This window comes from Carcharodon carcharias, chromosome 10 (genome assembly GCF_017639515.1).
Source record: "Carcharodon carcharias isolate sCarCar2 chromosome 10, sCarCar2.pri, whole genome shotgun sequence".
Lineage (NCBI taxonomy): Eukaryota > Metazoa > Chordata > Chondrichthyes > Lamniformes > Lamnidae > Carcharodon > Carcharodon carcharias.
Window position 1 is genome coordinate 164,100,162 of NC_054476.1, and position 18,618 is coordinate 164,118,779.

General features: G+C 41.8%; 1 protein-coding gene across 4 annotated transcripts in view; it reads left to right on the forward strand.

The window, feature by feature from the left end:
• Positions 1–1,330: 1,330 nt before the first annotated feature.
• phf12b (PHD finger protein 12b) overlaps positions 1,331–18,618 on the forward strand; it is a 72,310-nt gene continuing 55,022 nt past the window's right edge. For 2 of the 4 annotated variants that reach the window (XR_005944182.1, XM_041197154.1), the window contains exons 1-2: positions 1,331–1,602; positions 2,878–3,059. Coding sequence is in view for 3 of the 4 variants with exons in the window: in XM_041197154.1 (XP_041053088.1) it covers positions 1,537–1,602; positions 2,878–3,059 (248 nt within the window). In the remaining variant the exon portion in view is untranslated. Of the gene's footprint in view, positions 1,603–2,877; positions 3,060–3,392; positions 3,495–18,618 lie in introns of those variants that run through there. The other 2 variants (XM_041197153.1, XM_041197155.1) reach the window with 2 other exon arrangements.

The following is an 18,618-nucleotide window of genomic DNA, read 5'->3' on the forward strand; positions in this document are numbered from 1 at the left end:
TTCACCAACTGCTCCAGTTTGCCTCAGCTGAAAACACTTGTAGATAAAAGCAAAATACTGCGAATGCCGGAAATCTGAAATAAAAACAGAACATGCTGGAAAAATTCAGCCGGTCTGGCAGCAGCTGTTGAGGGAAACGACGTTAACGTTTCCAGGCCGGATAACTCTTCTTCAGAGGCACTTTCCCTCGCCCCTCAGAGATTTTAACTACAACTCCCAGAATCCCGCGCTTTTCACGATGCAATGACGTCAACCCCTACTGCGATCTTGGCATGAAGCATGCGCAGTGATGGAGAGATCGGGGGTGGGGGGTGGGGGGCGGGGGCGGGGGCGGGGGGGGGGGGGGGGGGGGAAGAGGAGAAAGCACAGCGCACATGCGTATTGAGAAGGTTTGAACAGGCCCTCCGCTTAGTGGAACAGATGCTGAAGGGAAACGAAGGGGGAGGGGGGGGGGGGGGGGGGGGGGGGGGGGAGGCAACCTGGGGAATCGGATTGGCCGAGCTGTCCCGGTCGCGATCACGCGACGGGACTCGGGTCTTGACGTCAGGGGCGCGTAACCCCGACCGGCCGGCGCACGCGCGAGGAGAAGGTTTTTTTTTTTGGGGGGGGGGGGAGGGGGCGCAAACGGAGCATGCGCATTGGCTGTGAAACGGCAGGCAAGGGATGCAGGCGCATTGAGAACTCGATCAGACATTCCCGGCGCGTGCGTAGTCGGCCCCTTCTCTCTCTCGCCCGCTCCCCCCCCCCCCCCCCCCCCTCCCCCCCTGCCTGCCTGCCTGCCTTGTGGCGCCTGCGCAGTACGTGTGATGTGTGTGGAAAGTTTGCGCCAACTTGGAGGCAGAAAAAAATGTAAAGCGAGAAGCCTGGCCTCCGAGTGTTTGTGTCTGCGCTGGCGGCCTTCAGGCAGCTCCAGGAGCCGGGGAATAGACCGCCTGCCACTCGCGGCCTGCGCCCGCCGACCCTCCGTCCGGCCGCGGGATTATCTGCTTCATGGTCGTGTCTCTGGGGTCTTTTCGCACGGATGGAAACCGAGTGGTTCGACGCGAATATTATTGTCGCCCAGGGGAGGCTTCATGTCGGTTAGGCCCCGGCCGAGGCCTGGCTTTTTCCGCTGGGGCCCGCTGAATGCGAGCGGCTCGCAGAGGCCGGGATCCTTGTGGATTTATCCTCTTTGTTGTTTTCCTTCCCATTGAATCCGTCTCGTCTTCGGTCTGGGGGCCTGAGAGTGGGAAGCGAGCCGGGGTTCAGGGAGCAGCAGCAGCAGCAGCAGCAGCACCACCACCATAACCCAACCCCCCCCCCTCCCCCCCCCCCATACCCCCTACCCCATACCCCCCACCTTCTCCTCTCGCCCGCCGGCCGCCCCATTTTTCTCCCCTGACGGATTCTTGTGGGTGTTGGTGACGGCTCAAGGGGGGGGCTTTCCTCCATCACAGGGGCTGCTGCCGCCGCCTCCTCTTCTCTCTTCCCCCCCCCCCCCCCCCCGTTAAGAGAGAGAGACACACAGAGAGAAGAGAAAAGAAGCGGCCGTGTTGAATGTGGGATAAAATGGAGACCAAGACGATTGTCTACGACTTGGATACCTCCGGAGGGCTGATGGAGGTGAGATTTTTTTTTAGCCCCCCCCTCTCCCCTCTCCCCTCTCCCCTCTATTTTGGCTGCTTGATCGCGCCCAAACCAAACCTGCAACCTTGAATTGGAATTAAAACCCACGCATACACATATATATACACACACACACATACAAAAATAACCCCCCCTCCTCCTCCTTCTCTCCTGTACGAATGGCCTCGATCTTTCTCTTTTCCTTCTCATCCACCCTCTCTCTCCCTCTCCCTCTTTTCCTTCTCATTCCCCCCCTCCCTCTTCCTTCTCATTCCCCCCCTCCCTCTTCCTTCTCATTCCCCCCCTCCCTCTTCCTTCTCATTCCCCCCCCTCCCTCTTCCTTCTCATTCCCCCCCTCCCTCTTCCTTCTCATTCCCCCCCTCCCTCTTCCTTCTCATTCCCCCCCTCCCTCTTCCTTCTCATTCCCCCCCTCCCTCTTCCTTCTCATTCCCCCCCTCCCTCTTCCTTCTCATTCCCCCCCTCCCTCTTCCTTCTCATTCCCCCCCTCCCTCTTCCTTCTCATTCCCCCCCTCTCCCTCTTTTCCTTCTCATTACCCCCCTCTCCCTCTCCCTCTTTTCCTTCTCATTACCCCCCTCTCCCTCTTTTCCTTCTCATTACCCCCCTCTCCCTCTCCCTCTTTTCCTTCTCATTACCCCCCTCTCCCTCTCCCTCTTTTCCTTCTCATTACCCCCCTCTCCCTCTCCCTCTTTTCCTTCTCATTACCCCCCTCTCCCTCTCCCTCTTTTCCTTCTCATTACCCCCCTCTCCCTCTCCCTCTTTTCCTTCTCATTACCCCCCTCTCCCTCTCCCTCTTTTCCTTCTCATTACCCCCCTCTCCCTCTCCCTCTTTTCCTTCTCATTACCCCCCTCTCCCTCTCCCTCTTTTCCTTCTCATTACCCCCCTCTCCCTCTCCCTCTTTTCCTTCTCATTACCCCCCTCTCTCTCTCTCCCTCTTTTCCTTCTCATTACCCCCCTCTCTCCCTCATTTCCTTCTCATTACCCCCCCCCCTCTCTCTCTCTCCCTCCCTCCCTCCTTTTGTTATTCCTGTCTGTGTGTGTTTGGGGGGGGGGGGGGAAGAGAACAAAAAATAAACATTCGGTTCATCTTTCAAAAAGGCCGTTTCCTTGCGAAAAAAAAACAACCCCCATCCCCTTTACCTTCTCCTTCCCTCCCTCCCCTCTATCCCATGGTATTTAATCTTTTCTCCTTCTCTCTTCCCCTCCCTCCCTGCCCCTCTCCCTCCTGTTTCCCCCACCCACCCCCTTGCAGAAAATCCAAGCGCTGTTGGCCCCTCCGAAGAGCGAGGAGAGCGACAAGAAGGCCAAGAAGCTGGAGAAGGAGCCGCGACGGAGCGGCCGGGCCACCAACCACGACACCTGCGATAGCTGCAAGGAAGGGGGAGACCTGCTCTGCTGCGATCACTGCCCGGCCGCCTTCCACCTCCAGTGCTGGTCAGTCCACTTGCTGTGCAGCCTCGGCCTTTCCTACAGCCTCTCTCCCAGAGAGGTGGGGGGGTGGGCGCATGGTTCGGGGATGCATTACACTGGGGGGGGGGGGGGGGGGGCGTAGAATGTTATCCAGTGCAACCGCTCTTAGGTTTTGTTTCGTCCTCATGCTGGTAATTTCTTGCAGCCTGGATACGGCCGGCCTTTTAATTGTGATTTCCAAGGTTTGGCCTCCGAGAGTGGGTGGACCTGGTCTGTGTTTTAGTGGCTGCTTTTTGTACTGCAGTAGCTGCGGTTAAACCATTCGCCCTGAGCTGCTTCCCCCGCCCCCCTCCACGTATTGCTAACTGGGGTCTGAGCGAGGCCTGAAGCTGAATCTGAACTTTAGAAAGGTTGAAGGAAGCTGTAAATGCTTAAACATGTGGTGGCCCCGTTAATCAAGTGAGGTTCTGCTGTCACTGGATTCAGATCTTGGCTGCTCCGAGCCATCTCTTCCCCCACACCCCTTTCTCTCTCTCTCTCTCTCTCTCTCTTGACTTTGCAAATAGGGCCTCATGAGGTAGGGTTATGTGTGTGTTTGGGGGTTGGGGGGTAGCTATTATTGACTAAACACTCGTCTGTGTTTCTCTTCACGGTCTTCATTTGTCCTCTGAGATCGCTTCCAGCCCACAGGCCTGGTCCCTGAGCACCCATCCATGCACCGAGCCGGATGCCTTCCTTTCCTCCACTTTGTGTGTTTGCAAATACGCAACATGGCGACCTCCGTTTAAATTATATTTTCGATTCGCAGCGCCATTTTAGTTGACTTCTCGGTTCGGGAGGTTAGTGTCAGATTTGGACTGAGTTGGCAATGTTGTTGGTGATTTTGGAAAGAAGTGTTGGAGTTCTGAGGAAGCTCTGGGACACCTTGGTTTATTGTCATAGCATTCAAGATTCCTATTTTTAAAAAAAATCTCAGATAAAAGTAGCCATGTTATCCTTTTGGGTTAAGGTTATTACCATGGCTTTTCATGAAAGGCATTCCATTCTCCCTGGTAATGTAAGTGCAACTCCAATCTTTTTGGCACTGGTCGAGATTTTAAACTTTCTTTACTTCAAATGTATATGTGATACTTGGATGGACAGTGTAAATAGCTAACATTGATTTATTAAAATCTAGTATATTTGTTCAAAATATTTATCTGCACAAAGCAGAGCAAGTAATACTTTGCAAGGTACTCCTGTACCTGAAGCTTTAAAGTTGGGTGTTGGAATATATCCTTTTTCCAATTAGATCAGTTTGATGTCTGAATAATCCATTCCATTTTCCTCTGTCTTGTTTGATAAACTGGTTTGGTAGGTTTCTAGAGCCTCTCCAGTAGAAAAAGGTTAGTTACTGGCTTTATACCTCATATGTAAGTTAACTCCATACTTGTCATCCAGTAATTACACTATTGTCAAGTTTTATCTAATTTCTCAATCTATGGTCTGTGTGGAAATAGACTTGAAGCATTTGGCACCGTTCAAATTCAGAATTCTTGTTGTATTAAAGCATGCTAGATTATTCATTACCATCCAAATTATGTCGTCAATTGTGTATAGTTCGTATAAATTTCTAGCATATTCAGCAATCCAGGAATTTGAGCATAAATTTTGATGTACACGTAATTGGGCTAAGCAAGTAGACAGGATTTTGGTATAATGTTTCTATTAATTGTTTTCCTTTCCACATTGTAATATTTACTGAGTACTAAAAACAAAGATTTGCCTTTGTATAGTGCCTTTCATGACCTCAGGGTGTCCTTAAAAAACTTTATGGCCAATCACGCACTGATAGTGTAGACATTGCAGCAACCAATTCGTGCCACATTGCAATGTAAACCTAGATTTTTGTGCTCAGGACTCTGAAGTGGGCTTTGAGCTCACTAACCTTTTTGGCTGAGGCTAGAGTGCTACCAACTGAGCCAAGACTGAAAATATGGTATGGCATTAATAACCTATAAAAGTAAACTGGAGTGCTTTATTTACAGTATTGTGATTTTTGTGGTTAGTATGCAAGTAGTGGCGTTTTTCAAGTTGAACGGTATGATCCCTGAAAATGGCTGTATTAAACCTTCTCATTTTGGTGAGGTACTAAAGAGTGGACTAAGGCTAAATTTTATAATCAACTTCCACTTCCGCACCCCCCCACCACCGCCATCATTCATGATTTTATGACTTTTGCTTTCCTGCTTCCTTTCTCAATTGAATGGTTGCGTTTACTAACCAAGGCAAGTGAACTTTGGACAGTATTAACAAATTAGGGTCATGCAGAATAGAGGTTTTTGGTCAGTTGTTAGCAGATGATAATTCAAGAATTTTTGTTCTTTCTGTTGTAAGTAGGTGAATGTGCCAGATCGCGGAAGCAGTTATCTCTTTTGTGCAGATTATATGTTTGGTTTAAAACTAAAAGTCTGCGGCCATTTTAATGAGTCAGTAGAAGGTTGATTATTGGGTGCTTTTAATCAGTCATAAATTACCTGTTCTGTGTTTTATTTTCATATGATTAGCTTTTGCATTGTATGACAGCTATCTTTGAAGTTTTTAGCCTGAATTGGGTATGAAAGCCACAATTGTTTTTGAGTGCAGGAAGTTGAACAACGCTTCTTGCTGCAGGGGATAGCTGCTGTTTAAACAATGTCAGTTTTACGTTGAGACTCCCAATGAAATGCACTTTATGGAACTTTGTCAACTGGCATTACTACATGTATTGAAGAAAAATCTGGTGCAGATATAGTGTCTCCATTTAATTATGGATTTCTATACTAGAAGGTTGAAATGCAGTTGCATAGATTGGAGGTGGAAAAATTCTCGTGTGTGTGTGTGTGTGTGTGTGTGCGTGTTCCTGGTGAGGCCACAACTATTGCCCGTCAAATGTTGTCCTGTGAAGGTGGTGATGGGCCTTGAACTGCTGCAAGTTTGTGTGGTGATAGGGCCCCAAGCAGTGTTGGCTGTAATCCACAATATTATGCTGCATTCATTTAATGTTAGTGTGCTCTTTGGGGGAGTTTTCCTAAGTAGGATTCTTCCTAGTTCTAGTATTCACTTTTATCAGATCACATTCCCCAACACTGCCTCTCAAAATTTTAAAAGGCATTGCTGATTCTTATCTAAAATGGATGCAACTGATTAAACCCACTAAATTGGGTTGTACCACATGCCAATTATTGTTTTGTTTCTGTCAGTAGTTCTGGAGGATGTGGTTTACTGGGTGTCTGACTCATCAGTTTTGTGTGATAACTGTACCTGTACTTTGATGCCAAGCTGCCCTATATGTAAAAGTAAAATACTGCAGATTCTGGAAATCTGAAATAAAAACAGAAAATACTGGGAATACTTAGGTCAGTTAGAATTTTTGGAGAGGAAAGCAGAGTTAACAGTTTGGTCGTTGACCATTCAATATAGGTTGCTTCAGTGGATCAAATGACTACTCTTGCCCTTGATTTTTTTAAACTTTTCATTTGTTTAAATCCATAGATGGTCCTTGCATTTGTACTTAAAAGAATAATGCTGCTGCAGTAGAATATTATGATAGAATTAAGGCCGCTGAAGGTATTTCCCTCATGTCAAAGATATAGCCTTAACTGTACATTTAAAAATACAAGTGACGGTATAATGAATTTTCTTGAATGGGCTCTATTATTTGCATACCCTCTTTGCAGTTTCAAAGCTTGCTGGTTCAAACAGATGTGATTTGCTGTGCCAAATATTGAAATGCGCAATAGTTTTAAACTAGTATTAACGATTAGCTGGCATAACTTTTACACGATCATGCAAGATTTCTGGTACTCAGGGTGAATGGAAGTCCAAAACGTCATCAAACGAAAGAAGCAATGGTGACATGAAAAACATTTTTTACGCAGTAAGTGGTTAGGTTCTGGAATGCACTGCTTGAGAGTGTGGTGGAGGCAGATTCAATTGTGGCTTTCAAAAGGGGATTGGATTATTATCTGAAGAGGAAAAACTATGGGGAAAATGGTGGAGGAGTGGGTTTGGATGAATTGCTCATGGAGAGAGCCAGCAAGTACGCGACAAGATGAATGGCTGTCTCCTGTGCTGTTACCATTCAATTTTATAAAGCATGGAGCTATAAAGATTTTGATTCGTAAATTCTGCCTGTTTAACAGAAGTGAGCATATTTTAATGGCACAAGCTACGCACGCACTCTTAAGAGCATAGAGTAAACTTGGGGTGGAGTGATGTAACGTTTGGAAAATTTGGCCTTTTATATTCATGGCCAGTGCATTTCTTTTTGCTGTCTTTCTATGCCTTTGTGTAGTTGGATGCTAAAGATAATTGTGGTGATCCTAGAGTACAATGGCACCCCTCAACATTATTAAACCCAAGTGTTTTACTAGTCACAGAAACTGATCTGTTCTTTAATTTCCATAGTTGGGGTTTTTGAGTGGTATAGAGCATGTTAAATTATGGTACTAACAGGGACAGAGATCTTTTGAAATTTGAGTGGTAATTTTAACTGAGAAATTCTTCAGTGGAGAGGATGCCAGTTAAAATATTTGGGTCACATTTTGTGCAACTTGATGCACTTGTCAATTTTTGTTTAATAATAGCATGTACTAATTAACAAACTTCCTAATAAACATCAGTAATGCCGAGGGAGCAGTGATTTTCTTTTAAAGACTGCATTCTGTTTGCACTAAGGGATGCAATAGTGTTCCTGCCTTCTCCTATCAAAATTAATTAGGTTGCCAGATGTTTAAGTCTTCATACCCTTGAAATAAACAAACGTTCTTTTAGATTCTAGTTTCTTCCATTTTAAACCTTTTCCTTGGAAGCTAATATAATCTGCTGTGCAGAATATTTACAAAAGTCATGATGGAAAGAAAAATTGGGAATTGAAGTGGAGATAATCTTGTGGGGCTCCCAGCATAGAGTCTCTATGGTGATGAATTTGATAGTGGAGGTAAGCCCACTTATCGTCCCTGTGTTTCTGACCCACAGTCACCACGAACAAGGCCCTGTGCCGAGATTCTCACCTAGCAGGATTACCGACTGAAGAAAAATGATCTAGTCTACTAGCAAGATTTAATATTTTAGCTGTGACATATCATCATGCAAAGGAACCTGTTTGAAGGCTACTTTTTCTTTTAAGATGCTGTCTGACTTGCTGTGTATTTCCACCATTTTATCTATTTTATAAAAGACTGATTTTTAAAAATGACTCATTATGTAATTTGAAAGTCAAACTCTTTTTACTTGGATTAACCTTTAATGAGACTTCATATGTCGTGTTGCACCATAATATTGATTCTGTATTATAGAAGAGATGGCCTACTGTACTATAAAGCAAAATCCAGAAACAACATGGGCAATGCTAACACAAATGGTCAGACATTATAAAATTAAAAGGGATTAAAGACTCTGCTTGTTAAGAATATAGCTTTTCTAAGTACAGAAACCTGAATTTTTTTTTTGAACACAGTTAACATTTAATCCTCAGATAAGTTCACGTTTTCAGGCAACACCACAAAGGTGATGACTATAACGGAAGCCATTGTGACCATGAGGAAGATGGCGAAAGTTAATTGTGTTGTGAAGTTACTTTGTATTTTCTCTGTCTCTTTTCAGTTAAGAATGATACTCTAAACTGAAAGAGTTTAAGCCAATTCTTTGAGCATTTTTTAAAAATCCATGCAGAAAATATGTTTGTGCACGATTAATAGTGGTTTCTCAACAATTGAATGCTATGCTTGTTAAGGCTTTTTAAAAGGTATTATTTGGCTAAAATATTTAATAACAGAAGATATATATTGAATCATGCAGTTTGAAGTTTTACTCTACTATCTTTGATGACAGTGAGGGGAAGATGATGTTTATGATCTTAATGAAAAGTTTGTTTCTCATCCAGTCATTTGTCAGAGTGCAATAAAGCTATAGAAGTCAACAAAAGAAAATATGACTTGCATTTATACACCCTTGCACTTGTCAGGACCACCGGACTCAAAGTGCTATACAGCCAAAGAAGTACTTTTAAAGTTTAATCACTGTTGTAATGTAGGAAACGAGGCAGCCAATATTTGCGCACAGTAAGCTCTCAAATTGCATGTGGTAAAGACTAGATCTGTTTTTGTGACGTTGATTGAAAATAATGTTCTATTTACATTGAACTAAACAGTAAGTGTATTGTTGAGAGTTCACCTAATGAACCTATACCGCATCCAATTTGCTTTTTCATAAATTAGAGTTTTGTAAGCTTAGTTGGAGAGATTGATCCATAGCTTCTTTTGCCTTGGCTTTATCGGAGTTTAAAGTAAAAAAAGGACTAATCTCTGCTGTAACCAATAGCAAATGTCATTTTTAGGAAACTGCAGCAGTTAGCCATTCTATCAAAGAACCAGAAGCTATTATTTCTAATATTGGAGTTAAAATAAACAGACTGTTGGAACCATAGATAAAAGCAAAATACTGCAGATGCTGGAAATCTGAAACAAAAACAAAAATTGCTGGAAAAACTCAGCAGGTCCGACAGCATCTGTGGAGAGAAAGGCAGAATTAATGTTTCGAGTCCTTATGACTCAAAGGTTCTGAAAAAGAGTCATACAGACTTGCAACGTTAACGCAGACTGTTGGAACCAGTTGGGTGATGAACAATCCCAACTATCTTGTAGTTCATTTGAGTACTCCACACTTTATATCGAAAGTGATGCTGTTTTAATATGTTATTGGACTGCCACGTGAGATTAAATATCACATTTCTTGATTTATTAGCCAACTTTGTGACTTGTGCTGCACAGTAAGAGTAACTGATACAGATCAGTATATGCCAATTAAAGACAGCCAATTAGTAAAATGCTTGTTTTAAAGAAGGATGTTTACTTTGACACATTAATTTTATGTACATTTGGCAGATCTGGATTGGTGCAACACTTAGGCCTGTTTGCTTTAAATTCTAATTCTTTAAATCATAATAGTTTGAGCAGATAAGAGTAGGTTTGACGAACTAATTTTTCTTTATGGTTAATGACTTTCAAAGAGGATTCTTAAATAGTTCATAAAGATTGAATGGTGGCATGCATTACGTTCAGTCCTGATGAGCAGAAATAAATGAAGTTAGATTTTTACATTATACCTAAGGCGAGTTTACTGTTTGTTTAATTTGGCTGATTTCGTTTTTGCACTTGGAGAACACCCAACTACATGCTTTGACCTGGATTAGCACTTCTCCTCATTTTGTGTATTGATACACTGAATAGTGTGGTGCTGAGACATAACAGCTAAAATTTGTGGAAACGGTAAGAGTGCTGGAATTGGCTTCATTTCCCACATCATTTGGCCTGGTCTAGAGATTTTTTATTTTGAAGCCTATTTTCCCCAATCTTGCTGTCTCTTTCCGCCTTCACTTGACTGCCCTCCTTCAGATTACAGCCTGCCTACGAGTAACCCTCTGGCTGTTTTTATACTGTGCATCTTGGTTCCAAGGTTTACTAAGGCCACATGTTAAGAGTGCTAGCACCACATTATGTCCAGCATGAAAGCAGCTTCTATCTAGACCATGAATCTCAATTTTTTTTGTTGGCCTCATGACTCTCTACTGTGGGGTATTGGAGGCCACATATAAAGTTTAAGTCCATGCTGCCATGAACTTCTATGCGTCTCAGCTTGTTGATACAGATGAAGTTTGCTGATCTGATTTTAAAATTTATCCACATGATGAAAAATGCTGAAACCAGCCATTTCCAAGCTACTGGCACACAATAAAAATATAAGTACAAATAGGATTCTGTAACCTGGACTTTTGAGGGCACCAGGAATTGGGGGCTACGTGTGGCCGATGGTAACAGGTTGTGCATTAGCGGTGTAGATATGCAAAATAAAGGCTTGGTGCTAGAAGATTACTTTTATCGGTGGCCCTGTGTTCCATTGAGAGTTTGTGTCTGTAGTCAGAGGGGAAAAAAGTTGATTAATATATATTCTATGCTTATTAATTTGTTGCAAACAATGTATTTTTGCACATTGATGGCATTACTGTCTACTGTTAGTGTTCCAAGACGTGATGTAACTTGGAAACTTTGGGAATAGAGCAACAGCAACTTGTATTAATTATAGCACTGTTAACATGATAAAAAGTCCCAAGGCCCATCGTAGAAGCATTATGAAACAAAATAAGCTGCATAAGGAGATATTGGGGCAGATGACCAAAAGATTAGTCGAAGGTGTTAAGTTTTAAGGAGCATCTTGAAGGAGGAAAATGAGCAAGGTGGAGAGGTTTATGGAGGAAATTCCTAAGCTTGAGGCCTTGACAACTGAAAGCACGGTCACCAGTGTTGGAGCAATTAAAATTAGGGCTTTGTGAGAGGCTGGAATTTGAGGAGCAGATAATCTGAGGTTTGTAAGGATGGAGGTTAGTGATAGGGAAGTCCAGGCCTTGGACAGATTTGAAAACAAGGATGAGAGCTTTAAAATTGAAGATGGCGCTTCGTTGGGCACCAGTGTAGGTCAGCAAGAACGGTGGTGATGGGCAAACAGGATTGGGTGTGAGTCAGGACACAGGCAGCAGAGGGTAAAATGCGGGAGGCTGGCCTGGAATGCATTAGAATGGTCAAGTCTGCAGGTTACAAAGGCTTGGATGAGAGTTTTGGTAGCAGAAGAGCTGAGGCAGGGAGTTGTGTCGAGTAATGTTAGAGGTGTAAGGAACCAATCTTAATGAAGGCATAGATATGTGGTTGAAAACTCTTCGGGTCGAATATAATGATGTTGTGAACAGTCTTGTTCAGTCTCTCAGCTGTTGCTGGGCAGAGGGGCGGAGTCGGTGACAAGGGAACAGAGTTTGTTGGAGGGGGCCAAAGGCAATGATTTCTGTCTTCCCGATGTTTAATTGGAGGAAATTTCTGTTCGTCCAGTACAGGATATTGGACAAGCAGACTGACAATTTAGAGACAGTGGAAGGGTTGAGAGTTGTTAGTGAGGTAAAGCTGTGTGCCACCAGTATATGTGGTGTGTGTTCAGATCATGTCACTGAAGAACAGCATGAAGTTGAGAAATGGGATGGTACCAAGGATTGATCCTTGGATACCAGAGGTAATGATGTGGGAGTGAGAAGAGTAGCCATTGCAAGTGATTCTCTGCCTATATTTAGATAAGAATTGAGCCTGGCACATTCAGTCCCACCCAGCTGAATAGCGGAGTGTTGTTGGAAAAGGTTCATGTCAAAGGTTGCAGATAGGTCAGAAAGGAACAAGGTGGTATAGTTTGCCTTTATCACACTTACATTGGATGTCATTTGTGACTTAGCTGTTTTGGTAATGTTGCAGGGGTGGAAACCTGATTGGAGGGGTTGAAACATTCGAGGAAAGATGGGCATGGATTTAGGAGGTGACAACACATGATGGGACTTTGGAGAGGAAAGAGAGGTTGGAGATGGCGAGTTAGTTTTCAAGAATAGTGGGGCTTATGGTTCTTTTTTGAGGGGCGGGCTAATGATGGCAGATTTCAAGAAGAGAGGGTCAGAACCTGAGGAGTGAGAACAATTAGCAATGTCAGCTAATAAGGGAAGGGAAGTTGCATTTTCAGGAATTCAGTGAGATTAGGGTTGGGAGAGCAGGAGCTGGGTCTCAGACACGAGATGGGCTCAGACAGAAACTAGAGAAAAATACAAGTTAAGGGGGAGGGGTAGCTTTAGAGGAAGTTGTCCCTGGTGGGCTAGGGAAAGAGGGAAGTGGCAGAGGCAGTTGATTGGATGGTTTCAATTTTAGTGACAAAAGAAATACATGAACTCCTTGCACTTGTTGGAGATAGAGGGTGGAAGAGACAAGGGAATGGATTTCAGAATGCAGCTTGCAATAGAGGAAAGGAGTTATGTTTGCATTCTAGGATGCAAAGAAACCAGATAGGACATATTGAAATAAATAAAAAGTAAGGAATTTTACTTTAAAAGTATATAACATTTCTAAAGTTTATACTCATTGTAATGACTTGTATATTATGCCCTTAAGATTTTCATTACCTTGAACAGATTAAGGTTATGATAGAAATAAGATTTTCTTAAGGAGAATATATATATATTTATTTACTTTTGCAATCTTAATGTGGGAAAATAACACATTTGCTTGAGAGCCATTCTGGTATCATAATCCAACAAAGCCAATCTAGACTGAATACAAATCATGTGAAAAAAGGAAAGGGCATTACAATAAACAACTGTTTCCTTTTTTCTCTTCTCAAAAGATTAAATGTTCTGACTATTACGGAATGTTCATAATATTCCGGTTTATTGTCAAGCAGGTTTATGGGTGTGAGTGTAGATGGCTCTGTGTGATTTAATTGCATTTGGAGTCAGGTGGACTGCAAGCTTGAAATTATCAAAAGTTAGGTGTAAAAGTGTACTTGAAATGTTAATGAGTAAACATGGCTGAGATTAGCATGTAAGATGTGAAGGGAATTTGCATTTTTAGGGAAGTGCAGGAGTTGTTTGGATTTCAGTGGGATGTTAGAATGTTTACAACTAACTAGATAATCCAGGCCAAGTAGTGTGTTTATTTTTCCCAAAGGTTACTGACAATATTGGCAACATGAAAGTTTTTGTATTATGGGAAAAGAATATTTCAAAAGAATTTACAGATTAAAGCGAGAGAAACATATATAAAGGAGAATGAAAGGCTGTGTTGGGGGAGCCATGTAAGATCTAACAGGAGTGTGTGAAACCGCCTTCAGGAAGTCTCTAGCCATTGTGCATAAGTCTGCTGTGTCCAGTAGCTAAAGTTGGAGACAAGCTTTTGGAATTCCACTCAAGTGGGTACTGTGGTAACTTGCTGGCTTGCTTGTTAAATTTAAAATCTATTTTGAACTGTTGCCTTAAAGGGGTGGGGGGGGGTTATAACTTAGAGTGTGATTAATTAGGAATTTCAGGATTTGTTAAAGTATTAAGTAATTGTAGTCTTATGTGTGTGCTTGAAATATTTTCTTTTAATAAGTGTTTGAATTTAATTTTTAAAACGGCCTTAATGGGCTCATTATTTCTGAATTCAGTGCACACATCTACTCATAATAAATGCAAATTGCAAACCCGTTGTGATAGCGTGGCCAGGTTTCCCTTGTGGATTTGGTCTGCCTGGCATACATCATCTGCCAGATCGTAACATGACCCCATGTTTTCAACGTCACAAAGACCACCTACTTCCATTTCCAGAACGCCACTCGTCTCCAACACTTCCTCAGCCCATCTGCCAAAATCTTGATCAATGCCTGTCACTTCTGGAATTGACTTTCAATGTTCTTCTGGCCAACACCTCATCCTCCACACTGTATAAACTATTTAACATCTGGTTTTCACTATTCAAATGGACGTTATGCAAAAGTTTTATGTGCTCCCCATTACTCTAGACTGTTAACCTAAGGTTATCTAAGACCTCATTGTTTTGTCTAAATGATTCTATGTTCTTCAACCTGCAGATCAAGTTAGTGATTTGGAAAAGTTTGCAAATTATTTGTTTGTGTTGTAAACGGTTATTTTGGGTCTTGAATTGATTGGATTTTGTAATGAGCCATATTGAGCTGCGATGCAAGGCAGTAAAAGTTCTGCGGTGCATCCCTTCTTGCTTGATATCAATAGCCACCTGGTTAGGTTTATTTGTATTTGTTACAATAGTGAGTAAAACAGCTGGAGATTGCAATAAATTAATGGGTGGGTTCTCGTGATTAAAAGCAGTAAGGTTTTGTGTCAGTTCCTGCCTTTTAGAACGCAATATTGATGCTGTGTGAACGCGTCTGACCAAAAACTATCCAAACCGTACCACCTCACAGACTTTCATGAACGGAAGTCTTCTGTGATACGATGGTTTTAGCATCTTTCTTTTTGAGTATTATAAATTGCATGTTGCAGTATTGCATTTGGAAGCAATAACGAATCAAATGTCGAGTTTTTTTACGTTACACTCTGCACAACGTGTATTAAATAAAGTGAGGGACTGTGTACCAAAATGTATGCCAGAGTAATAACTATACCTGTGCGGTCCTGTAACTATATTTACCCAAGTGATTTTGAAAGACTGCTTGATGATTCAGTATTCTGGCTTTGTGATTAATTTTGCCCAGTGATGATGCCTGCATTGATTGGAGACTAGGAACTTCTAGGAGAAAGTACTTTTCAGTATCTCATATTGTTTGTCCATCCGCTTGGTCAGTGTATCATGCAAGGGGATGTGGAAGAGGAGAGAGGCGTAACTGCTGTTTTTTCTACCAGGCAGTTGGGCGTGGCCTTCTCAGATTTCATGTTTGACGTTATTGGGTGTTCATTTCCTGGCCACAAACCATACTTCCTTGTATGATCAATTTTCTGTCAGTACTTCCTGTTCAATTTTGTAAGTTAGCCAATGCAGTTGTCATTTCCTGCTAGGTGATTTTAGTGAGTTTTTGAAGCCTTTTGCATACATCAAAGATGTTACATAACCAGATGACATGTTAATTTGTTAACTAGACCTATGTTCTCAAGGAACCTAAAAAGATATTTTAGCTTCTGCTGAAGGTAATATGCATATTTTCATAGTTGTTGAAAATATGATTAACAGTTTTGAGGCAACCAGTTCCAGTGGCAATCAGTGCTTAACAGAGTTAAATTATTTAGATGACATAATGCCTTTCAGCAATATATTGAATTTGGTTAACTTGTGTAAGTTTAATTAGTAAATGCTATTGTTAATTGCTAATGAATTGAGTGTTGTATATTTAGCAATAATCACCAAATATGGGCTAAATATATATCAAATATCGAGGATCGCAAAAGCATTTGGCTACACGAACTTTAAATGTGGTGAAGGGCATCTCTCCAAGATTACAATCTTGGACAAATGTAGGGACTAGATATTTTGCAACAAAACTTACCATGGTGTTTTAATTTGACTAATGTTATTTGAAAATGTGTTATCACAGCTTGTATTTAATAGGTTGGCTAAATTTCAAATTGATGGTTGATTCTGATGTATGCTCAGCTGTTTTTAAGCTGGCGTAGTTCATTTTGTTTCACTGGAATTCAGGCACTGTAAATTACCAACCAGCTCAAATGGAGCCATGGTGCTGGTTTCCGTTTTTACTGATCAATAAATCATGTTTTGTCCATAAAGATAGATTGAGTTTTTCTCATTGCTTGTCCTCCGGGCAGATGCTTTTATTTTCCTTTCTGAAGGAAACTCTACTTCTCTGCCTCACCCTCCAGGCTGCCGCTTTTTAACAGGGGCTCTTGCAAGAATATCTGTTCTGCTGAGTATAAGACGAAAAGCTTCGATAACATGCTTCCTTTTTTCAGCAGTACTCAGGTTCTGTACTACCAAGCCAATAGACAAATTTCCTTTTTTCCCCCGAAACCAGAAAATCAAATACCAAAAAAGCCAGCTCTTTATATACTACTTTCTCTCGTGTTTGCAATGTACTCGAACTTCTAAAAAGGAAGCTAAGGTAATCTGTAATGCAATCTTGATAACTAACTTGATGGATCTAGGCTTCTAGATTGAGGAACAATCAGAAAGATGTGATGGAATTCCTTAATTAATCTGCTAAGGATTCTGAGAGATTGTATTAAAAATCATGTTCTAGTTGTGTTTCGAGATAAATAACCAATCCTGAATTATTTCACGTTTATGAAATTTAAATAATGATCAGCTAATTCAAATTGGGCCAGACTGTATTGTTTCATTTATCAGTAACAACAACTCCCATTTAGACAGTACTTTTACATAGTAAAATGTTCTGTGGTGCTTCACAGAAACATTATCAAGCAAAATTTGGCACCAGGCCACAGGAAGCTAAAAGTTTGTTCAATGGGCTAAGTTTTAAGGAATGCCTGAGGAGAGAGGTGCAGAGTGATTTGCAGAGGAAATTCCAGAGCTTATGGGCTAGGCAGCAGGTGCCAGTGGTAGAGCAATGAAAACTAGGGATGTGCATGTGACATGAATTCAAGGAGGATTAACAAACCTTTGAGTGAAAAAATTCTCCTCATCTCAATCCTTATTCAGAGATGGTGTCCCCATGTTCATGGAAACCTTTTCTCAGCTTTTATCTTGTCATGCCCCTTAATGTTATTTTTCAATTAAATCACATCTCATTCTTCTAAACTCCAGAGAATCTAGGCCTAGTAAATACCCATGATTCTAAATTCTGTCACCTGTAAATGTAGCCCATAATGAATAAGGAGGCACTCTGAACAGTCCTTTGCAACTAGACAAATGGGAACAAAGATGGGGGTATATGGCCTGTGAGGGGGCCACAGAGGTTGTAGAAGAAAGATTAAGCAGTGCAACAGAAGTTTATTAGATTGATTCCTGGGATAAGAGGTCTTTCATATGTGGAGAGATTGAGTAGAATGAGCCAAATGGGAGATTATCTCATTGAAACGGATAAATTTTTTGAGGACTTGACGGGGCAGATGCTGGAGAGTCTAGAATTAGGGGACATGGTCTCAGGATAAGGCACAGGTAGGCTATTTAGCACTGAGGTGAGAAATTTCTTCACTTGAAGGGTTGCACATCTTTGGATTTTTCTACCCTAGGGGGCTGTGTATGCTCAGTTGTTGAGTATAGTTTATGACAGAGACTTGAGATTTTGGGGCACTAAAGGAAACCAAGAAATAGGTCAGGAAAGTGGTGTTGATGTCAGCTCAGCCAAAATTTTATCGAGTATTGAAAATACTGGAGCAGGTTTGAGGGGGCTCCCTGGCCTACTCTAGCTCCCGTTTCTTATGTCGTATTAGTAACTTTACACAGACTACAACACAGTTGTCGTAAAATACGTTATTTGACTAACTGCTTGGCTTTTTGATGTAGAACAGTTGAATCAAAGTAAACATTTTATACTAGTATCTTTTATGGTGTTTTTCCTTTGTATTATCACTGATATTTTTAGAGCCTTCTCTCCTTTTTGATTGTTCTTGCTTGTGCCTGCACATGTAACAGATTGGTTGCAGCTGCACGACCTCACTGCAATCAGTATAAACATTTTAAATGCAAGCTATATTAAAATATTTAGCGTTGTATTAATTTAAAGTGAGAAACTGCGTCTTGTGATTGATTTATTATGCCGGCCACCAAATCGGTTGTACATTGCTTGACTTTTATAGATAAAAGTACTTGCATAGCAATGAAAAGTTTTTCTAAAATTTGACTACTTGTGTAGTGGATGTTTTTGGAGGTACTCAAGCTCATCTGTACAGCCATGCTTGTACAGTTCCAAATAATATGATTTCTGGTAACTTTGTTCTTGTATGAGGCTTTTGCATTTTAGGAAACTTGACCTAAAGATCCCAATGTAAGGTATACTTTTATTTAAAATGTTACCTTTAAATAATTAAGCTCTGTCATGATTTAGATTTCATCTTGTGAGATTCCACAAGTTACAAATGTAATCTATATCTTTCAATTGTTCACTGCCAGAAGCCAAAATTATTCATTTAGTTTAAGTGGATAGATGATGACCTAATAAGGGGGTAAATTAGAGAGTTGGTTAACTTGCATTCAAGCCATTCGCTTGTTGTCCATTGCCTAGAGCAAGTGTATGTAGGGAAAAATGAAAATTTTCTGTTCGTCCTTCCCCCGCCCTCTCC